Below are 24,871 nucleotides of genomic sequence, written 5' to 3'. Positions count from 1 at the left end.
ATCATATTGACAAGAAAGGGGATAAAAAAAACCCCAAAACTGTGGTATAGTTGCACAGAGGATATTACAATGCAATTAATATGAAAGAACTCCAGCAACATACATTATATTAGTAATATAATATAAAGTGAACAATTAAGTTCCAAAAAATTACACTTAACACATTACATTTAATAATATATATTTAACACAATACATTTGCAATAAAGTTTAAAACAACTAAAAGAAATATATAGTTTTTAGCAAATTATGTAAATCAACTCAGTGAAGCAAAAGCATGTGAATTATATATCACTTTGACCTCCAGTATCAACAGTCTTGATTCTACTGTGTATCCCTTATAAAAACAAAAGAAGATGTTAGTGAGAGCAGGATTCAGAGTGACAACTACTTCAGGTAAGGGAGACAGAGGCAGGGGATGAGACTGGGGAGATGATTATAGATGCAGGTTAGTTTCAAAGCAGGACTTAGCTTTTTGTTTGGGATGACAGGTTCCTAGGTATTTATTTTCATTATTAAGTAATTTAAAACCTGAATGAATAAATTAAGGGATGCTATGCAATGACCAATGATGAGTACAATTAACTAAGGATTGTGATTTACCTAACAATGTACACCTACGGTCAAAGAGGAAACATTTTTTGAGCCAAAAAAAGAAAAAACAAGGAGTTAAAAAAAAATCATGGATGAAGCAAGTACGACGAAATCTTGATAATTCTTTTTTATGTAAGTGTTAGATACATGGCAATGTGGGTGCAGTCATAGTATACTATTCTCTTAACTTTTATGTATGTTTGAAAATGTTTATAGTAAAAAACTTCTATATGAAGGATTTCAAAATGCCAAATTTAACATCTGACGCTACAACCCAGTAATAAAATCAACTAACTCAGAAAAATCTGGAACAAAAGAAGTCTCTCACAAATAGTATCAAATTCTTCACTAACCATTCTTTTCACAGCTGTAAGATTTATAAAGTGTAGTAGTCCCAATGTATAATGGTCTAAATATAATCTTCTCAAATAATGAAGCAATATGAAAAGATACCCTCTCATGAGCTCAGAGTGCAATGTCTCATAGAATAAGAAAAAGAGAGATTCTAGACCAGCCCACAAAAGCTTTTTTAGCACATAATATACTCCAAGTATGGTAAACTAAGAAAATTCTGAGATAGGAACTTAAGAGATTCTGACTATATACATCTTAAAATACTTTAGAGAAAGTATTTTCTGCTATTAGGGAGATAATGGTACTTCATACAAGAACAGGCAATCAATCCCTTACCAGGTATTTTCATCTAAAAAAGCCAGTAACTCACTGGAAGCAAACTGAATTCAGATTGTATCCATTTAAACTCTCAAGGCTATAAAAAGCTGAGGACTACCACAAACTCATAAAACACAGCTTTTTTGTTAGTTCATCCAAAGTTAATCTGTCTTAAGAGGAAAACAGTGTTTTCCTCCATTTCAGTTTACAACAGCGATTTGGGTTGGTGGTTTTTTTTTTTCTAAAGCACTGCTCGAACTCATGACCCTGAGATCAAGACCTTAGGTGAGATCAAGAGTCGGATGCTTAACCGACGGAGTCACCCAGACACCCCGGTTATTGTCGCTGTTGTTGCTTTAAATCATTGTTCTAGGGGTGCCAGGCCGGCTCAGCCAGAAGAGTGTGTGACTCCTGATCTTGGGGTTGTGGGACTGAGCCCCACCTTGGGTGCAGAGATTACTATAAATAAATAAAGGAAAAAAAAACCCCACACTTTAAATAACTGTTTTACAACACTTCACTTCTTTACTTCATTTGGGTATAAATTAAGGAAATCTGAAGCAGTTGCTTCAAAATACCAGCACGAAGGTATCACCCACCCAGATGTACGTTTTAAACTTCAAAGTCCAAATGTTCTAGACCTATGGCAAATATTATAGGTCTTGGTATTTACAATGCTATTTTCATTAGACATGACAAACACTGCAAACGAATAAAAATAGGATAAGTTTTGTAGTCATCCCTCAAACCAAAATTACATGTAGATCTTGATCTTCAACTTCTGAACAGTAACACCAAAGCCTAAAAAACAAAATTCTACGCAAAAAACTACAAAGGAAAAAAGTAACTTTTCTATCTGAAGTTAAAAAGGGGAATTTTTTTAAAGGACCCTGGGATCATGACCTGAGCCGAAGGCAGACGCTTAACTGACTGAGACACCCAGGCACCCCCACCAAATTTCCCTTGTAATAAAATTCAAAACTAAAGCAAAGTGCCTTTTAATACGTCATTATCCCCAAAAGTTAAGAAATAGGTTAAGTCAGTATATTCTTTTAGTTTAACTTTATAGCTGTTAGAGTTTCAATATGTCCATGGAAACATTTTCAAAACAATTATAGTTATAGAAATAAAGCCAGTTTTATCTACTACTGATATGTTCTTAATCCCAGGCATTAAATCTGGAGGCATTAACTTAAAACAAATGCTGTCTGCACTATGTTTGAATACAAATTCTCAATAGTGGATTTGACTTTAAGATGCTAGCAAGTCATGTGTCTGTTTCTCCACTTACAAATTTAAAACTCGACATTCTGGTACGAAAAGGTTCTAATCTAAAATCCAGGACAAAAATGTAACTCTGAAACTGAGCCTTTTGTCAATTACAAAGAAGTAATACTAAATAGCATACTTACTACATGGGGTTGTTTTTGGTAACATAACCATTTTCATGAAACATCTGGAACACAGATGGCAAATATCTGGAATGCAGGGGCAGAGGGAGAGGGAAAAGCAGACTCCCCACTGAACAGGGAGCCCAACGAGGGGCTTGATCCCAGGACCCCAAGATCACAACCCCAGCTGAAGGCAGATGCTCAACCGACAAGCCACCCAGGTGCCCTGAAAGTAGATGTGTTTCTAAAAAGATTCTGGATATATTTCTAAAGAAATTCTAGGGGCACCTGGGTGGCTCAGTCAGTTAAGCATCTGCCCTCAGGTCAGGTCATGATCCCGGGGTCCTGGGATGGAGCCCCGCACTGGGCTCCCTACTCAGTGGGGAGTCTGCTTCTCCCTCTGCCCGTCCCCCTGCTTATTCTCTCTCTAATAATTTTTTTAAAAAGATTTTAAAGATTTAAAGAATCTTAAAAAAAAAAAAAGGAAATTCTAAATTCCCAGGTTATTTTTTAAAAATCTTTCTATTCTAGAAAAGATACATAATACAAACACTAACCAAAAGCAAGCTATTATAGCTTAGAAATGTTACTTAAGATAAAGGACACTTTATGGGATGCCTGGGTGGCTCGGTCAGTTGAGTGTCTGACTTTTGATTTCCACTCAGTTCATGATCTCAGGGTTGTGAGATCGAGCCCTACGTCAGGCTCCATGCTTAAAGGGGAGCCTGCTTGAGATTCTATTACTCCCCCTACTCTCATGCACGTTTTCTCTCTCTCTAAAGTCAACAAATAAATCTTCAAAAAAATTGAAGACAAAGGATATTTTACAATGATAAAGTTAATTCAACAAGAAATATGAAGATTATGTGCACCTAATTATACAGCCTCAAACTATATAATGCAAAAACTGAAAAAAATTAAAAGGGAAAAAGGCAACTCCACAGTAAACAGAAATAATTTTAAAATACCTTACAGAGAAGGAAGAGGGGAAAAAAACATAACAGGCATATATAATTGAACAACACAATTCAAAACCTTGGCCTACTCTAAGTGTACATGAGACATTTATCAATATTAACCATATACTGAACCATAAAACCTCAACAATTACTTTCATTACAGTAGCTTAAGCTAAAAATAAATAACAAAAAAGATAACCAGAATGGATTAAAAAGAAAACTATATCATAATGAAAATCAGAAAGTATTTTAAACTGAATGACAAAGACAACACAGAAGTTTGTGGGATGCAGCTACAGCAGTACATAAAGGGAAAATTATAGCCTTGACAGAATAGAAAAAATAAATAAAAACTAAAAATCATCAAAGCATCCATCTTAAGGAGCCAGGGGAGAAATAGTATTTCATCTAAATGTAGCTAGGATACTCTTTTGAGGAGCTCTTTATTTTTTTTTTTTTAAATGCAATCAGCAACAACGATAAAAAGTAAAAATTTTAAAAGCAGGAGGAAAAAAGCCAGGTGATGAATATGCTTATGCCACAGACTATGGTGATAGTTTCATGGGTGCATATTTATCTCCAAGCTTATCAGATGGCATACATTAAATATGTAAATATCGTTTTGTATGTTAATTATACTTCAATAAAGTTATTAAGAAAACAGAAAAAAAAATCCACGAAGATGCAAAGAAAATAAAAGGAAAAAACGAAGACATGAACAGACATAAACTAGAAAAAAAACACAATAAAAAAGGATCACCAAAGCAAAAAAAGTCATTTTTTTAAAAAGAGACTAATAAAAATCGTTAACAGTTTTGTAAAATGATTAAGAGAGAACAGATAACCAATTTCTGGATAAAAAAAAAAGAACATCACTATAGATCCTATAGACATAAAAAGATAGGATGTTTTTAGGCCAATAAAATTTAAAATTTAAGCAAAATAGGTAGATACCTAGAAAAATGTAACTTACTAAACTGACATAAGAAAACAACAGAAAATATGAATAGCCCACTCTCCATCAGGGAAATGCAGCACTTGATCTCAGCCAAAAGGCCAATCAGCAATCCATCCATCAAAGAAATGAAATCTCAAATTAATCTTTCCCACAATGAAAATTCTAGGACCAAGTGGCTTCAGGGGGGAAAAAAAAGCCTTTTATTTAATTAAGGAATAAATAACACCAACTCACAGAAACTCTTACAGACAAAAGCAGAAGTGGGAACTCATTTAATGTGGCCAGCATAATATGGACACCAAAACCTGACATGGACATTATTAGAAAAGGAAAATTACAAACCAATCTCACTCATTAATGCAAACTCCTAAATGGAATATTAATAAACTGGATACAACAGTATATAAAAATGAAAACATATCACAACCAAGTGGTATTTATTCTAAGAGACTGGGTTAACACTTAAAAAAATCAATGTGGGGCGCCTGGGTGGCACAGCGGTTAAGCGTCTGCCTTCGGCTCAGGGCGCGATCCTGGCGTTATGGGATCGAGCCCCTCATCAGGCTCCTCCGCTATGAGCCTGCTTCTTCCTCTCCCACTCCCTCTGCTTGTGTTCCCTCTCTCGCTGGCTGTCTCTATCTCTGTCAGATAAATAAATAAAATCTTAAAAAAAAAAAATCAATGTAGGTACTTAGGCTTCCAGATGGAGCAGAGGGACTGGATTTAACCCTCCGTTATGAAAACAACCACAAACGAAAAAGACACCACAGAAGAGAAAACAAAAGAATTGACAGGTAGTTTACAAAAGAAGGTAGCCAAATGGCTGTGTATACATATATTTAACAAATATATGCATACACACACATACACACACACGAAAAAGTGCTCAACAACCAGGGAACAACAAGTTCAAACCACAATAAGATATCCCTACAATGCCATCGGAATGGGTAAAATAAAGGGAAAAAACAAATGTCACTGATGATACCAAGTGTTAGCAAGGATGCAGAGGAACTAGAACTCTCACAGACTACTGATGAAGTCTGAACTTGTATAATCACTCTAGAAAACTAGCCATATATATATTTTTTAAGATTTTATTTTATTTTTTAATTTATTTGACAGAGACAGCCAGCGAGAGAGGGAACACAAGCAGGGGGAGCGGGAGAGGAAGAAGCAGGCTCCTAGTGGAGGAGCGTGATGCGGGGCTCGATCCCAGAATGCTGGGATCACACCCTGAGCTGAAGGCAGACGCTTAACGACTGCGCCACCCAGGCGCCCCTAGAAAACTAGCCATATTAAGGATGAGCATACACAAACTGAATGACCTGGATTTGAAATTCACAACTAGACTTACACCTCTAGAAATGTACATACAGGTGCATAAAAAACATGTAAAAGAACATTCATAGTAGCATTATTCACAATGGTCCCCAAATGGAAACCATTCAAACGCTCATCAATGTAGAAAATGAATAATTATAATTAGTAATCATTATATATCTGTATAACAGAATATCATACTGCAATAAAATAGAATGTACTACTATTACAAGCAACACTTGGATGGCTCTCATATATTGTTGAGGTAAAAAAAAATTGGACATCAAAAAGTACATGCTGTGTTATCATTTATTATCTTTTTTAAAGGCAATCCTAATTGATGGTTACAGAAGTCAAGATAGTAAATGCCTTTGTGGGAGTGGGCATGGTGGTGGCTAAGAGGGGGGCATGATGTGGTTATACGGGTGTGTTCTATCAAGCTTTTTACTTAACACTTTACCATATGTTATACTTTAATGAAAAAGTTTATCAAAAAACATCTTTCCATACCAAACACTTTCCAATCTGACAGTCTTTTATTGATTAGCCTGAGTCATTAAATTAGGTGTCTGAATACATTCTGAAGGTTTAAGAAAAGAAAGCCAGTGAGATGCCTTCTATCACAGATATTGTTTCTCATCTACCTACCGCTCCAGTTCTTCTAATACCACATCTCATCTATGGACCACAGAGTGGTCAAGAGTGGTAACAAAGAATGGTCCAGGGATACCACAAAGTACCCAGCACACTGCCAGGCACCATAATAAATACTTAATAAATATCTATTGGATAAATGAGTGCATAGAGAAAGAGACAGAAACAGAAAGAAGTAGAGAGACACATTACAGTCTTCTCTGAGGGGCAGGACTCTACCATTAGGCCTGTCTACTGCCCACCAGAAAGTAAAGTCCTCAAGGGCCTTGACTTTGTCTACTTTGGTCACTGATACATTCCCACTAGTGTCGTAAGTTTTACAGTCAGGGATCTATTAAAATGTTTATCTACTTTAAATGTACCAAACTCCTCTTTAAAAACTGGTGTGGTGTGTTTCATATATGTCTTTAAAAATGCTTTTCGTATTGTTTTGGAAACAAGTATGACACTATCAGGTTTCTTAGTTTCGTTTTTTAGTCTAGGCAAGAAGAGAGCTATGATTTACTAAATGGTCAGGTTTTGAAGTTATAGCATCTTCAGCTATCTGGCACTCTGATCCTGCTAATGAACCCGATCGACTCCAATTACAGCTATTGACAACTGCTATTAGCTCTCACTCTAGCTTTCTTAACACTTCTTGTTCAGGTTCTCATCTAAATCAATTTTTCGCGACCTACACATGAAAAAACCAGTTGATTGCGAAGTTTAAATACGAAGGATCTCACTTACAAGAATTATGTCAACTACTACAGAACCAGTAAATGTTTAATTCAACTCACCCACTTTATTATTTTTTACTTGCTAGGCTTTCTCACTCTTTCAAAGACTTGACTGTATACAGCAATAACAACAATAGTCAACATTTACTGAGCAATCAACATGTCAGGTACTCCCCTAAGTCTTGTATACATATTATTTCATTTGGGATCCTTTAAAAGTATATGTCAGATACCAAGATACGAGTTTCTCCCTTAAACCACTCGAGTAACAAAAGAACAAATATCTCAGAGACATTAGTAAACTGGTAATAAATAACTTAAAAGCAAATGTCTGCTAAAATCTGTGCATAGTTGTTACTCTACTGTGTTTGGTTTAAGAACCAAACAACTAACCAGTATATAAACCCACTAGTAAGACTGAGGTTTACATTAAATATCAATCAATCTAAAAGCACAAAGAATATTTTAAGAAGTATTTACTAAGGATGTAATCATAATTCCAATAAAAATAGAATTCTGTTCATCATTTTTGGGGGCTTAGTACTCTACTTCCAAAGTCTGATTCATGAAGATATTAAAGTCACAATAATGCAATGCAATTAATTGGACAGGATCTAGAGATCTAACCATAGAATTATAGATCTCTGATTCTCCAGTCCATTCAATAAAGGACTCTTGCTGAAACCATCTCTGATAGGTCAGATAGATACCAACATTACTACTTATTCCTTCATGAAATGAAATTATCTCTAATACGTATTTACTAAATTCATCAGGTAAAGGGAAGTTATTACTTCTGTTTTCTAAACAGCTGTAATTTGAAGGAAGTTGTTAATATTCACTTATAATATTCCTACTATTTCTACTTATTTGACTTAATATCCTACATTTCAAAGAGAAGTCTAATCCCCCCAGCCAACCTCTCAGCGGACAATTACATTATTGCCAATCTAGCTTCCTCTTGATACCAAGTCTATTCTAGGTTCAAAAATTTGTTCTCTTTATTTATTTCACCAGTTAGCACAGTTTCCAGACTTTTCTTCATCTTAATGACCAATCTCTTATTAGTATAAAATACGGTGAACTTATTATTGTGATTCTTTTGGACCCTACACATAGATCTCTGCATGTAATCTAACGTTACACTGGTGTTTTCAACAATAGCTCACTGTTTATAAGCACTCAGTTGAAAGCAGTCACACAAGAACTGCTGATCATCAAAATCCTTCAAGTTACAAAACAGGAACACTGAGGCTTTGTGAGATTAAATATGACAGTACTTAATGGCAGAAGCAGATCTAGAATCAAGTCTTCCAACTACTAACTAATCCGGTCTTTCCTCCCAACACATCAAAATCATAATCCCCAGAAGCAAGGACAGTACCACAAGTTGGAAAATACGTGATATTCTTATAATATACAGAAAAAAAATCATTAAGGACTTCCAGAAAGATATTAGCTACAATTCTTGATTTGTGATGGGATTACCAGTGTTTATTTTGTTTTGCTCATCTAAATTTTCTAGTTTGCTTTTAAAAAATACATATAGCTCCTATAATAAAGATTCTTTTCCATTAAAAAAAAGGCAAAAGGAAAGGCATAATGACATTCTTTGTGTGATATAACTTACTTCAAGTATAATTTTAATTTTAAAAAGGTTGAAATATGGATTATTAGTTAACTTACATTTTTATGTCAAAGTATATCTTGCAAAAAATGTTTTGTGACAATGGTTTTCTATCATAACATTATGTTGAAATGTTTAAAAAAACTACATGAGCACATGCAAACATAAATTAATTTGTTAGTACATACAGAATTGGAATGGTCAAATCATTCAACACTCAGCCATTAGTATGTAAGTACTTAAAACCAAAATATCTGCCACTATGATCTGATGATAAAATATACAAATAAGTCTATTAGTCAAAACCAGCTAAATGAACTTTAAAAAGCATGAAGATTATGATGAGTTTCAAGCACTAACTGCAAGAACATGGGTCAAACTCCAAATGTTAGGTGACAATTTAGCAATCAGGGATGGCACTTATGTAAGCAAGCAGCATGAATGAACACATACTTTAAAATTCCAGGTGACATTCAGCTTTTACTACAAAAGGGAAGGATTCCCCCCATTACAGAGGCATTGGTACACTGCCCTCTGTACCTGGCACATCCTGGGGGAGCTCAGATGCCACCTTCTTCTCTGCCATGTTGCTGCTATCGTGGGTTTCTGAGAGACACCCCACGGGACTCCTCCCTTCAGAGGGACTAGTCTCTTCGGAAGAAGCATTTGTTGTGTTGTCGCCAAGATTTGCTGACACAGAGTTACCTTTATCCCCAACTTCTGTTGGCTCTACAGTAAAATGCACAACAAAACTTTAAAGATATCCTTTAAAATTGCTTTAGGACAAATGGCCACATTCAATCAACTACCAAAAATGAATGATCACCAAGAAAATCTGCCTTTATCTGATGGCCATTTTGAAGCAATTAGATTCCGGGATATTTTTGCAGTAAGTAATCCAAAGAATATTTATGAATATTTAGAACATTAAGAATGTTTAAGTAATTAATATAAAAATGAACATATCTTATCACATACAAAGTGTATATTCTGGTATAAAAATAGGGATTCTTCACCAACAAATCTCATAGGAAAATGGCATTTTATCAGGAAGTATAAATAGAGATACGGGTATATTATAGCCAAACCACCAATACATAAAACTCATTACAATGATTATACATGTTACAAGGGGAAAAGATATCCTAATTTCTTTAGAAATGTAAAATTAAATAGGTATTAGTAATAACAGATTCATTTTCATTTTGAAAGTAAAAGTGAAGTTTTCATCAATAACACTGATTAAATATGACTTTCTAGCAAAGTAATTTTTTTACCCTCAGATTTTCCTTGCTCAGGATCATCATCCGGTGTTTTGTCGTCATTGTCTTTTTCAAGGGACTGGTCTTCAAACTCCTCTCTGCTTTTCTCAACATCTTTGGAGTTATTATTCTCAGTCTCATTCTTGTCCTTTTCTATTTCTTCTGGGCTTTTAACAATATCAATGTCTCCTTTTTTGGCTCTTATGGATTCCAAAATTTCTTCTATAATAAAAACAAAAAATTTTGTTTCCCTATATGCCAAATATAAAAGTACTATAAATGCCACTTATGAGTTTCAATACAAGTTATTAAAGTTAAATATGTTAAAACATTAGAACTATGAAATAAGGATTAAGATTACCAATACAATGTCGATGCTTACAGAACTCAACCAATTTGGTTATCTTCACTTCCAGAAAATACATGGTAATTATGACTACTCTTTTTTTTAAAAAAAGAAAATCAGTCTAACTTTTGAAATTGACAGAGATTACTGTCATCTCTTCTACCATATGAGGAAAACTGTAAGCTGCACAGACCCACAGTCCAGGCAGTGTGGTACAGTGGTCAAACCCCAGGTACCTATGACCCAGTGCACATCTGACTTGAATTAGCTGTTTAGGCTTACCGTAGGCAAGCTATTTAACCTTCAGGCTTCCACTGCAAAATGAGAAAACAAAGTCCCATTTGGAAAAAACACTTCTCTCTGAAGTCCCATAACTGTTTTGAAAGTCAATAAATCCCTAAGGGCTCTAATCCTCTTTTAATTTGGGGAGAATGATACTATAGCATGATGTAGACCACAAGTATATCAGCACAGACTCTTAGATATTAATGATATTCTTTGAATTATGATCCAATTTTTTATTTTGTAGCTCAAATTTGTTCCAGCTTTGGCCACTGGGAGCTAGAAGTGAAGCCTGTATTCTTTGAACACACTTCAGTCACTCATTTGTTCATTAAGCATTTCCTTACTTTCTAGTACTACAAGACGCTCCAGGCTCAACTGGTATTTTCCCTGCCCCAACCCTAGAACCCATGATCTCTGTAAGGACTCTTGGTCCTTTTTCTTTTTACTTTTTAAAAAATATTTTATTTATTTATTTGACAGAGAGAGAGAGAGACAGCCAGCGAGAAAGAGGGAACACAAGCAGGGAGAGTGGGGTTGGAAGAAGCAGGCTCCTAGCAGAGCAGGGAGCCCAATGCGGGGCTCGATCCCAGGACCCTGGGATCACGCCCTGAGCTGAAGGCAGACACTTAACGACTAAGCCACCCAGGGCACCCCTTGGTTCTTTTTCTATTGGAGAATGATACTTAGAAGACATGATCTGGGCTCTAGGTGTACCTGTTATTATTACGGTATCACTGTTTCTATACTCTCTCAGCTAACAGCTAGGAAATGTTGTGTATATGCATACTAACCCATGTATATATACATCTATATTTTTTCCCTATGTGGTTTGTGTGGTTCATTCAAGCATTGTCCTGTTGCTTCTTTGTAACTTCTAACAAGAGAAACCTTGTTCTCATTATCTATAATATAACTATTTATTCAGTCAATTCTAATCTTAGTTTTTCACATTCCCCTAAATCAGACCACTGAACATTTTGATTACCAATTCCTATTTTAGTTTTGTTCTTTAATTAAGATGATACTGGCGTGCCTAGGTGGCTCAATTGGTTGAGCATCTGACTTCGGCTCAGGTCATGATCTCAGGGTCCTGGGAATGTAGTCCCGCGTCAGGCTCTGTGCTCAGGGGAAGTCTGCTTGTCCCTCTCCCTCTGCCCCTCCCCCTGCTCGTGTGTGCCTCCTGGTCTCTCTCTCATAAATGAATCTTAAAAAAAAAAAAAAGATGATACTATCTTTGCAATTTTATACATAGGCAGGATCACTCTAGAAAATATTTCTAATTCAACATACTTGATAAAAACGCATTTAATATTGCTTTTTAAGGGACTGGATATAGTTCATTATTATTGTACTAAAAGCTGAGAATGCAAGAAAGTAAAAATGGATTTGTTGGGACACCTGGGTGGCTCAGTTGGTTAAGCATCTTGCCTTTGGCTCAGGTCACGATCCCAGGGTCCTGGGATCGAGTCCCACATCAAGCTCCTTGCTCAGTGGGGAGCCTGCTTCTCCCTCTGCCTGCTGCTCCCCACCGCTTGTACTCTCTCTCTCCCTCCCTCTCTCTCTCTGACAAACATATAAATAAAATCTTTAAAAATATTAAAAAATAAAAATTGATTTATCCATTTTAATGCCATGATTCACGAAAGAAAACTAAGAGGGAAGTAAACTGACTAAAATTAATAAAACTTCCTATTATCTGATCCATACTGTGGAAAGAAGTAAGAAGGGGATACAAATGCCCCCCAAAATTCTAACTAAAACTATCTTATGAAAAAGTCGCGTATTTTTCTAAACAGATCTAATAGAAAAATACATCCAAAAACCAGATATGAATAAACACAATCCTTGGTATTTAGTCTGCTAACCTGAAGATGAAGTACACGTGTATGCAATGGTATTTATATATGACACTATGACTATCACCCTCAAAAAAAATACACATGAATTCAAGTGAATACTGATGTAGAATATGTGAGAACAGCTTTGGATATACCTTAACTAAATATATTTATTTATTAAGTATAGACATTCTATTTTAAACAAATGGAGAAGAGGGAAATTTTTTCAGTAAATGGAGAATCAAGAATATTAAAAGGATTATATGTACAGCAGATAATGTATACAGAAAAGCAGAACCAGGCAGTTAAAGTGCACTTCCAGAGTCTTACCTAATCATTTTACCTAAGTTTAGATTAAAAGACACCATCAGAAAACACATGTGATACTTATCAAACATGCAGAGATTATCCGATAGGATTTTAAAAATGGCAATAATAGCTGTCTCTGGAAAAAAAAAGGTGAAACTAGAGATTATGAAGGAGATTCACTTTTTACTCTATACCCTTTTGTGCTATTTAAACTTTTTTTTAAAAAACACACATATTTATTATCTTTTTTTATAAAGCAAAAAGTTGAGCAACAAAGTAAATCAGGTAGTACTGAAATATAATCCAAAGTATAAATACCCATGGGTCCACGCTGATATAAATACATAAACTAGGAGAACAGACAAATGTCCTCTGCCGAAAATCCCAAATAATTTACGTAGATAGCTGCTACCTCTAGGGTGGAGCCTAAATCCTCACCACCAGAGTACAGGCGGTGCACAACTGACTTTCTTCCCAAAAGCACAGCACAGGTGGGAGCAGTAATTTTACAGCGGAGAAACTCGACAGATGCCACCTGAACGAGATGAACACCATCAGTGATAAGTCATGTTGACAGCATGTACTCCTGACAGGATGAGGAGAATGGCACTTCACCTGTGTGGTCTCCCTCCAATATCCATATCTCAGTTCTGAGAACATGAGACAAATCCATATTGAGGGCTTTCTACCAAATACCTGACCGGTACTCATCAAAACCATTAAAGTCTTCAAAAATGTGAAAAGTCTGAGAAATTGTGACAGTCCAGAGGAACCTAAACAGACATGACAAGTAAAAATAATGTAACCTGGATGGGATTATGAGACGGAAAAAGGTTATCAGTAAAAAGAAGGAAATCTGAATAAAGTGTAGACTTAAGGTATTATAATGTATCGATACAGGTTCAATACCCATGACAAATGTGCCACACTAATGTAAGAGGCTAACAATCGGGGAAACCTGGTGCTGGGTATCCAGAACCCTCTGAACTACCTCAGCAACGTTTCCATAACTATGAAACTATTCTAAAATTAAAAGTTTTATTCAAAAAAAAAAAAAAAAAGAAAGAAACAAAGATAAAGCAAAGAGTATCTTTTAAAAGAATAATATTTCTCATAATTAAAAGCAGGATTCACGGGGCGCCTGGGTGGCTCAGTCAGTTGAGCATCTGCCTTCAGCTCAGGTCATGATCCCAGAGTCCCAGGACTGAGTCCTTCATCAGGCTCCCTGGTCAGCGGGGAGTCTGCCTCTCCCTCTCTGCTCCTCATCCCACTCATGCTCTCTCTCTCTCTCTCTCTCGCAAATAAAATCTTAGAATAAATAAATAAATAAAAGTAGGACTCGCAATAATAAGATAACCTGAATTAAAGAAAAAAACAATTGGGGGGAATATTAGTAATGACCAGGCAAGATACAATAGGCTAAAATGCACAGAATGCCCTAATTTATGCTGGGATGAACAAGATTCCTTAGGAAAAGGAAAATACAGAGAAGTGAGGTGCCTGGGTGGCTCAGTCAGTTAAGCATCTGCCTTTGGCTCGGGTCATGATCCCAGGGTCCTGGGATGGAGCCCCACATTGGGCTCCCTGCTCAGCGGGGGGTCTACTTCTCCCTCTCCCTCTGTTTCTCCCCCTGCTCATGCTCTCTCTTGTTCTCTCTCTAAAATAAATATATAAGATCTTTAAAAAGGAAAAAAACTACAGAGAATTAAAACACAGATAACTTGAAATTTTAGTATTTTCAAATTCTGCAGTGATTTCATAGCAAGAGCTTTATTTCAAATTTAATAACAAGTAAATTGAGAAAATTTCTCTCTCACCATTAGCTGCCGCCAGAAAGGATTTGTTACTGCCCCGAGCCTTATTGGTCAGGTCTTCAGTTATGTCCATGTGCCGGTGGATTTCTTCACGCATTTCTTCCAGAATTTTGCAGAGTTCTGCTTCCCAGTAATCTTTATCTAGACAGTCAATTAATTCTGCAAGTTGGACCTTTGTGCTGTAGTACCAAATTTTCTTCTCATTTTCATTTTCTGTATCTTCTTCTCTGTTTAAAAGAAGTATAAAAACACTTCCTACGTTAGACATAACAGCACTGATTTGACAACTGCCATCTATCCAGGGAAAGTTAAACTATGTAACACAAAGTCTACCCACTAAAGCTCAGCATATTTGCTCACAAGAAATCCCCTCAAGTCTCATTCAAACTCAAGTTACTTTTATTTTAATTGAGCAATCTCTAATGATTTTGATTTCCTAGCCCACAGCAGCTTATGATAAAATAATCTTGTGAGTAATAGTGGGGAAAGAGGATGGGGCGCCTGGGTGACTCAGCTGGTTGAGCATCCAACTCTTGATTTCAGCTCAGGTCATGATCTCAGGATTGTGAGATCGAGCCCCACATTGGGCTCTGTGCTCAGTGTGGAGCCTGCTTGGGATCCTCTTTCCTTCCCTCTCTCTGCCCCTCCCCACTCACTCACTCTCTCAAAATAAAAAGAAAAAGAAAATTAAATCTTTAAAAAACAAAAATAGTGGGTAGAGAGGAATGAGTATATCAGCAAAGAAAGATATCTAGCAGCGCCTGGGTGGCTCAATCGGTTGAGCAGACAACTCTTGATTTCGACTCAGGTCATCATCTCAGGGTCCCGGGACTGAGGTCTGAGGCTCCTTGCTCACTAGGGAGTCTGATTGAGGATTCTCTCTCCCCTTTCCCTCTGCTACTCCCCCCCCCCAATCATGTGCACTCTCTCCCTCTCTCTAAAATAAATAAATAAGGGGCGTCTGGGTGGCACAGCGGTTAAGCGTCTGCCTTCGGCTCAGGGCGTGATCCCGGCGTTATGGGATCGAGCCCCACATCAGGCTCCTCCACTATGAGCCTGCTTCTTCCTCTCCCACTCCCCCTGCTTGTGTTCCCTCTCTCGCTGGCTGTCTCTATCTCTGTCGAATGAATAAATAAATAAAATCTTTAAAAAAATAAAATAAAATAAAATAAATAAATAAGCCTTAAAAAAAAGTTATCTAAAAACATGACAGACAGAAAGAGGACCTCAAACTTCAGCTGTGTAAGTACTTGGTGGAGGACAGTCTTGGTTATACTTCAGTTGACTTTGAGATCACCACTGCAACCGCGTGAATGGAATTTTAACCAGAAATATTTAAATTATGGTCAGTACCTGGCAGGTACAGAGAAGACTGACACTACAATTCAGTTTAGAACATTTCCAGCAACATGATATAAATGCTCTGCTAAATTCTGGTCCTTGAAGGAGGCATCTCAATGAGTGCTAACGTCTCCCCTCCCTTTCTTATGGACAAAGTTCAAACTGAAGAGAAGAGGAGCAGCTTCTTGTCCTGCTGGCATCTCTCCAAAGGTCCTATTCACTTGTAATGGAGGTGTAGACTTCAACTGAAAACACAAGGAAAATTCATGCCTAGGACCGGACATTCAGAATACGTGTGATGATATTTCTTCTCTCATTCAAAAGGAATTCAGGAGCTTGTGTGTGCAACCTGATAAGAGAGTCTAACTTTCCTGTCTATTCAACAGCAAACTCACAGAACTGAAAGAACTGGGCTTTAAGAAAGATCTGGCTTTAAAATGGGCTCAGGCATTTATGAGACAGACAAACATGGACAAGACACCTCTCTGAGTCTCTGACCCATTTTATTTACCTTGCTGATAAAATGGGGATAATGGTAACTCTTTCAGGGCCACTGTAAGAATTAAAAGTATTATCATAAGGCACAGATTGTAAATAAAATAAAATAAAATAAAATAAAATAAGGCATAGACTGTAGCACCTAAACACACTATTAGTAGTCAATAAAAATACTATTGTTACTATTATGGTAGTAAATAAATAAAAATTGAGCAAAATTCCAGAAATGAGTCATTCAGTAATTCTGAAGAAAGGAGGGACATATTAAGTTGTGGATAAATAAATGGATATAAAAATTATCAAAAATGAAAAAAAAAAGAACTAATGAATGTTATCTCACTTTGCTCTTTATTTAAAGTTTTATCATTTAAGTAATCTCTACCCGCAAGGTGGGGCTCAAACTCATGACCCCCAGATCAAGAGTTGCACGCACTTCCCAGCCAGACACCCCTCATTTTCCGCTTTCAAATCAGCATCTGCTGACATATGAAATTAGTATATTGCTCTGTTAGAAGCTTTTTACAAAAATTGCTGAAAATCATTTTTTTAAAAATCTGCTCTCAATTTCTGACTTCTTATGACTGAGTGATGACAATAGTCTTACTCCAATTTACAATGTTAAAGCTGTCAGAGTCCTCTAATAAAAAAGACTAATAAAATACTTTTAAAAGGCAATACCATATCAAAAATCTAATGAAGCGAGGCTATCAAATCAGAAAGTACTTAGTGAGCTTTGACTGAGTGTTAAGAATTACAGGACAGGCAGGTTCTTTATTCTTTAAAAAAATCAATCTTAAGGATTCACTTGTTATAAAGATGCTGAATTCTTTCTTGTACTATTTGCTTTTTCCTCTTTACTCAGAAATATCTACAAATTTCAATGAAACAAGAAAAGCATTCTACATAAAAACATTTTTGGTGTAGAAAACATAATTTACATGTGTAAGATTTCAACACAAAAATGAGGTGGTATGGGAACAAACTTAATTAAATGGACTTCTGTCCATTTTTTCAAGTAACTCAGATACTACTGAAAGGGTTCCTAATAGCTGACTTAATCCATACTGTCACTTGCATAATTTCTAACTAAACAGAGAATACTTAATTTCATTTTTTTTTTTTAAGATTTTATTTATTTACTTGAGAGAGAGCTGAAAGAACACAAGCCAGAGGGGAGAGGCAAAGGGAAAAGCAGACTCCCTGCTGAGCAAGGAGCCCCATGCAGGGCTTGATCCCAGGACCCTGGGGACCATGACCTAAGTCAAAGGCAGATGCCCAACTGACTGAGCCACCCAGGCACCCCTTAATTTCAATTTTAATCTTAATTTTCATCTTAAAAGAGAACTTGCTACTTCATATAGCAGAAAGTTCTTCCCTTTTTTTTTTTTTTTTTAAAGGTCATAGAGCTTGAACTCCCAATCCTGAGATCAAGACCCAAGGTGAGATCAAGAGTCAGACCCTTAACCAACTGAGCAACATAGGCACCCCAGAAAGTTCTTCCTTTTAATGAGATGACACAAACTTAGTGTTTCCACCAATTAGTCCTGGTTCTGCCTGTTGGGAGTCATGTGAAATAAACTTAACACCTCCTCCACACAGTCCTTCGAATCATTCACAACATCTACAATTTTACTCTTGTTTTTTCTTTTCAGGCCAAACATGCTCAAATACTTTAATCATTTCTTACAGCACATTTTCCAGTCTTCACAACCCTGATATTCTTCCCCTCAATGTCCCTCTACAAATGTGGCACCTGAAAATTATTTCTTATTCTGCTCATCAATGGTCATACAACACTGACAATTTTTTTCTTCTTGAAGCTGTAGAAGGATAAATTCATTAAAAGCATAAAGTAACAAAACAGAGTGAACAACTGCTAATGTTTTCAAAGAAAAGCTGTTTTGTTGTTGTTGTTTTTAAAGTAATTCTATGCCCAACGTGGTGCTCAAACTCATGACCCTGAGATCAAGAGTCACATGTTCTACTGACTGAGCCAGTCAGGTACCCCATGAAAAGCTGTCCTAATCCTTGTGGACTTGGGCACATTTACATAGTTTATATAATCAAAATTATTTGTTCTAATCATAAATGTGACGAGCTTTCCTATACAAATATACATTGATTTGTATATATATTTGGTTTGGGGTTAGCATGTGGTTTCCACAGAAGCTCTGTTCCTACAGTGTCTACAATGTTCCTTCTACACACCCAAACTGGCCTGGCTTTCCTAAAGACACTAATCAGCTCAAAGGAGCTCACAGGTGGCAGGGGAAGGCAGGCTGGAATGAAAACATTTGCCAAAAATATAATTAAGAGCAAGCATAAGTATTATAGGTCTCCATTTTAAAGTTTGTTTGGCTTTTACTCAGGCAAGATAAGTAGGAGGTTAATGACTAACAATAAGTTTCAAGTTTCATTTCTAAACAAACCCACAGAAACTTCAAACTAAGGAACACCAGTAGTGGATTGAATAGTATCCCTCCAAAATTCATGTCCACCCGAACCTTAGAATGTGACCTTATTTGCAAATAGGGTCTTTGCAGATGGAATTAGCTAAAGATCTTGAGATGAAATCTGGTATCTTTGGGGCGCCTAGGTGGCTCAGTTGTTTCATCGTCGGACTTGATTTCGGCTTGGGTCAAGATCTCAGGGTTGTGAGATCAAGCCCCACCAAGTCTGCGTGAGATTCTCTCTCCTTCTCCTCTGCCCTTCCCCCTACTCGGGCATATACCCTCTAAAATAAATAAATCTTAAAAAAAAAAAAAAAAAAAAGAGGGGCATCTGGGTGCTGATTCAGTTAAGCATTCAACTCTTGATTTTGGCTCAGGTCATGATCTCAGGGTCATGAAACAGAGGCCCGTGTCAGGCTCTGTGCTCAGCAAAGAGTCGGCTTGGGATTCTCTCCCCCTCTCCCTCTGCCACTGTCCTCTCTCACTCCCTCTCTCAAATAAATATTGTTTAAAAAAGAAAATCAGGAAAGAAGGAAGGAAGGAAGAAGGAAGGAAGGAAGGAAGGAAGGAAGGAAGGAAGGAAGGAAGGAAGGAAGGAAGGAATCTGGTATCCTTGTAAGTGGAAGAGAGGACACAGAGCAACACGCAGGAAAGGTGATGTGAAGGTGCAGCAGAGAGTCACGTGATGCATCTGTCTATAAGCCAAGAAACGTCAAGGATAGCCAGAGACCACCAGAGCTTGCAACAGGCTACCTGAGAGTCTCCAGAAAGAACCAATCCTGCTGACACTGAGATTTCAGACTTCTGGCTTTCAAAACTGTGAGAGAACACATGTCTGTTGTTTTAAGGGACTCTGTTTAAGGTAGTTTGTTCCGGCAGCCCTAGGAAACTTATATTTGGGTGCCGGGGAAACGAAGTGCTGCTCAACAGAAAAGGCTCAGACCACTTTAAAGAGACAGAGGTAGGCAGAGAAGCTAGAAAAGGCAAGAGTGGATTCTTTCCTAGAACCTCCAGAAGGAGCATGGCCCCACTGATGCTCTGAGTTTAGACTCTTCACCTCCACAACTCTGAGAGAATAAATTTCTACCGCCTAGTTCGTGGTACTTGGTTACAAGAAACCAAGGCAGCTATGGACTCAGCAATTAAAGCAACAGCTAGGTCGGGCAGCCCGAGTGGGTTAGGAGCACACATTCTGGAGTGAGAATACCTGGGACTTAATCCCGACCCTGCTACTTACTACTAATTGTGTGATACTGAATAAATTATTTAACCTACCTATGCCTCAACTTCTCCATCTGCAAAATGGGGTTACAGTACTTGTATCAAAATGTCTTTGTGGAGATTAATAAGTTCAAATATGTAAAGCACTTAAAACACTGCTGGCACCTACTGGATGCAATATGCAGAGTTGCTATGATTTTCCTCATCTTATGAAGTATGTGGTATCTACCTTAAAACAAATAATTACAGGGCGCCTGGGTGGCTCAGTCGGCTACGCGTCTGCCTTGCCTCAGGTCATGATCCCAGGGTCCTGGGATGGAGCCCCACATCATGCTCCCTGCTCAGCGGGGAGTCCGCTTCTCCCTCTGCCCCTCCCCCCCACTTGTGTGTGTGTTGTCTCTCCCAAAAATAAATAAATGAAATCTTTTAAAAAATCAAATAATTACAAGTGGGAAGGGTGTTTTTGTTCTGTTCTGTTTTGTTTTGTTTTAAAGGAGAAGTCTTCTAGGGTGCAAGAGGGGAAAGAGGTTCAGACAGAGAACGCCCTAGGAAATGACATACAGAGGCCAAAACTTGAAGGATAAGTTAGGCAAATAGGGTTTGGGATGTTTTAGTTTGGTTTTTATTTATTTTGCTTTGGGAGGGGGGAAGCAAGAGAATTAAATGTACAAAATTGGGGAACTGTGAACTTTCTGTTAAGGAAAACCTGTAAGGTTTTTCAACTAGAGGGAAAAGAGACCTGATCAAAACTGCTGCTTTAAAAATCATCCAGAGGGCGCCTGGGTAGCGCAGTCGTTAAAGCGTCTGCCTTCGGCTCAGGGCGTGATCCCGGCGTACCGGGATCGAGTCCCACATCGGGCTCCTCCGCTGTGAGCCTGCTTCTTCCTCTCCCACTCCCCCTGCTGTGTTCCCTCTCTCTCTGGCTGTCTCTCTGTCACATAAATAAATAAAATCTTAAAAAAAATAAAAATAAAAATAAAAATAAAAATAAAAATCATCCAGGGGCGCCTGGCTGGCTCAGTCAGTTAAGCGTCTGCCTTCAGTTCAGGTCACGATCCCGGGATCCTGTGACAGAGCCCCACATTGGGCTCCATGCTCAATGGGGAGCCTGCTTCTCCCTCTTCCTCTGCCCCTCTCCCTACTCATGCTCTCTCTCTCACTCTCTCTCTCTCAAATAAAGAAACTCTTAAAAAAATAAAAATAAAAATTAATAAAGATAAAATATTGTCCAGCTACAGAACAGAGACTAGAACTGGGGAATGGGAAGTTACATATAAAGCAGTTTGGAGGCAACTGAAGTAGTCTAATTGAGATGATATTGGCTTGTATTATGGCAAGAACAGTGAGAATGGAGAGAATGAGATTCAATATTTAAGAGGTCATGAAAAGATGGGGGCGCCGGGTGGCTCAGTCAGTTAAGCGTCCAACTCAGTTTCAGCTCAAGTTGTGATCTTAGGGCTGTGAGATCAAGCCCCGAGTTGGGCCCTGTGCTCAGCACAGAGTCTGCACGAGTTTCTCTCTCCCTCTCCCCCTACCCCTCCCCACATGTGGGCACACACTCTCTCAAATAAATAAATAAATAAATAAATAAATAAATAAATCTTTTTTAAAAAAACGTTCACTAACACACTTTTTTTTAGGTATGCCCCCCTTGGGCAACAGGTCCGCTGACTCATCATCTTAAGCTTCCAAGGAGAGCATATATCAAACCTCCATACTGTCAACTGAACAATTACATGACCGAAAGTTTCACCAGCAGTCCACATATAATCTACCACAAGAGGGCATCAAACTGAAATTGTTCTAATCTAACTTTTAAAAAGATGTAAAATCCTTCTGATTTACTGAAATTATTGACAAGGAACACTTAATTACCACTAACAATGATATTTAATGTTTTTTATTTGGCTTTGTAAAAATAATAGTAAAAAATCGCAGCATGAAAAAAAGACATCCTTATCTGTCTGAAGTTGTCACTAAATTTTGTATACTTTATTATGTAACAAAAAAGGCAATTTCAGGGGCACCTGGCTGGTTCAGTAGGTAGAGCATGCAACTCTTGATCTTGGGGTCATGAGTTCAAGCCCCACATTAGAGTAGAGTTTACTTAATAAAAAATACATATATTTATAAAAAAAAAGAAAGAAAGAAAGGCAATTTCAGGGAATGAGTAACTCTTTCAAAAAAAATAAATCAAATGAATAGTTCCACTGCCAAATACAGAACTTAAAGAATTTTACTATTCAATTTAGAAAAGCAGATTATTTCATCTCATCAATGATGTATCAAAAATCCATCCCCAGGTGCTTCAAAGGTAACGTAAGTCCTCTGACTCACATAATTACAAAGGTTTATACACATTTAACTACACTTAAAGAATCTTCTCTCCGACCTGAGTGTTGTTTTAATACTAATATCGATTTATCAGAGAATAGAACTTTTTTGGAAAGCCACTTACATTTTCAAAAATGCCTTTGTCTCAAATTTTTAAAGATCTCAGAAATACCCAGTCCAGGTATAGCAAAAGTCATTACACTATCTCCACCCCCAATCCGAGTATATAAGCACTGATTTTTAACAACTAAAACAATATAAGTTGCAGACATCGCAAGATAATGCCTTGGAAACTAGACCACAGTATAAAATTAGTTAACTGAAAATATTCTTAAAATTAGGTTCTGAGAAAAAATTCCAGGTCCCACTTAGTAATAGCCACAGTGTCTTGGGCAAGCCCTAGGGCAAGTTATTTCACCTGTCTGAGCTTTAGTCTCTTCATCTATAAAATGCAGACAAAAATAACACCTACATTATTGGGTTGTTGCAAGGATTCATGAAAAAAACATAAATGCTTAGAACACTATGAGGCACATAGTAAGTGCTCAATAAAAGTTGTTGGCTATTCATTACTAGTCTATCACCTACTGGTTCCACCTTCGGGTCCCTAAAACCTAGGTTTAGACCTTACAATTATATTGTAATAAATCTTATAAATGTCAAGGCCTATCGATTTTTGGTCAAAGCACCTTTAGCAAAAATCTCTCTGGCCCAAAAGGGCAGGACAGAGAAGGAAGAGAAAAGCAGGGAGAATGAACATCCAAAAGGATGAGGAAGGGCAGGATAGGGAAGGGAAGTATAGGAAGGGAAAATAGCACAGACTAAATTTCACTTACTTCCTAGTTTGTTCACAGCAATCCCAAGGACTCTGAGCCCTTTCAAGAGGGCATTTGAGACTGAGTATGAACATGGCGTGTTACTGCTGAATGTCTATAGAAAAGTACAAGCACCAGGCTCCCTGAAGGACAGTGTCACTGACTTTTCACTTAAAATGAAATACAGCATCAAACTTCAAACCAAAACATGGTTACAGTGATCTCACCAATTGTAATAACCTTGCCAACAAAAAGTTTCCATGCTACAACCTCCAGAGCAAGAGATCAAAAAGATAGCACAATAAACACCATGACCAGATATTTGGGAGGTAGGGGGCAGGAAAAAAATTACACAGATTTTAAAAAAATAACTGATCCAAATCAAAAGATGCAAAATATACATTTTAAAACTCATATACTCTTTCTCTTATCAGTTTCTGAATTAAGGTAACAGACTAAATCCAAGTATCTCATTTTGCTCCCTCCTGAAACCGTCTTAGAACTGCCAAAGAAATATTTCTTAAAACATTAAACTCACAAGGATAGAGAAAATAGCAGAGACAACAAACAAAATTTGGAAGCAGGAAAGCAAACAGACGAGTGATAACTGCAGTGAGCAGAGCCAAGAAAGCCCAATTCCAAACCAAAAGGGTGACGCTGAGAACCAATAATCACAATTCCCAAAAGACAGTGAAAATGGAAAAAGGAGTATCTACAGCAGAGAACTGCTTGAAAGCTGCTTAACGAGCAGATCCCTAGACCACCTGTACCTGTCCTCTTCAGCCACTGAAGGCTTAGTCTCTAACAGAGGTAACACTGAAATTCTCTGGACTAGGGGACACCAGTTCCCTGCTCAGGTGTGAACAAAGGTACTGCTGTAGAGAAAATCAAACACCGAGGGGCTATACCAGTCAGATTCTCATGCTCCAGAAAAGGCCTCTCTGGGCCATCTGATCAGCTCAAGAAGGACTAAAAATAGTGAGTGACATCAGCGATGCCCAATAAAATAAATAAAGAAAATCACCCAGTGGTTAAGCTCAAAACTGATAAAGGCCTACCCACTTGCTCAGAGCCTCCTATCAGCTGTATAATCCCACAGTGTTAATCAGGATCAGAAAATTATGAACTAATAATCTGAGGATGGAAGAGACCAAAACAAATTCCAGGAAGAAGCAATTAAGAAGAAACAGAGACTACGCACAGAGGGGAAACACACACACACACACACACACACACACACACACACACTCTCACACACTCATACACACAAAAGTATCACTAATATCCTCAGAAAAGAGAAAAAATTATATCCATGAAACAAAAACAGGATTTTTATTATTTTTTTAAAGGAGGAAGATTCTAAGAACAAAAGAGCTCTTAGAAAATAAAAATAGGATAGCAGAAAAGAAAAACTAAATAGTAGGACTGGAAGACTAAGATAAGGAAATTTTCTAGAAAAAC

At 37.3% G+C, this 24,871-nt stretch overlaps 1 protein-coding gene across 23 annotated transcripts in view; it reads right to left on the bottom strand.

The window, feature by feature from the left end:
* BPTF (bromodomain PHD finger transcription factor) overlaps positions 1–24,871 on the bottom strand; it is a 145,002-nt gene that overhangs the window by 79,068 nt on the left and 41,063 nt on the right. For 20 of the 23 annotated variants that reach the window (XM_026512438.4, XM_026512437.4, XM_048225661.2 and 17 more), the window contains exons 3-5: positions 14,755–14,978; positions 10,175–10,381; positions 9,438–9,626 (exon numbers count right to left, since the gene is read on the bottom strand). In XM_026512438.4, the coding sequence (XP_026368223.2) occupies positions 9,438–9,626; positions 10,175–10,381; positions 14,755–14,978 (620 nt within the window). The remainder of the gene's footprint in view (positions 1–9,437; positions 9,627–10,174; positions 10,382–14,754; positions 14,979–24,871) is intronic. The other 3 variants (XM_026512443.4, XM_026512444.4, XM_026512448.4) reach the window with 1 other exon arrangement.

This window comes from Ursus arctos, unplaced genomic scaffold (genome assembly GCF_023065955.2).
Source record: "Ursus arctos isolate Adak ecotype North America unplaced genomic scaffold, UrsArc2.0 scaffold_24, whole genome shotgun sequence".
NCBI classification, from domain to species: domain Eukaryota; kingdom Metazoa; phylum Chordata; class Mammalia; order Carnivora; family Ursidae; genus Ursus; species Ursus arctos.
Note: the sequence above shows the minus strand (reverse complement) of the source record. Positions and strands in the feature narration are given on the sequence as shown.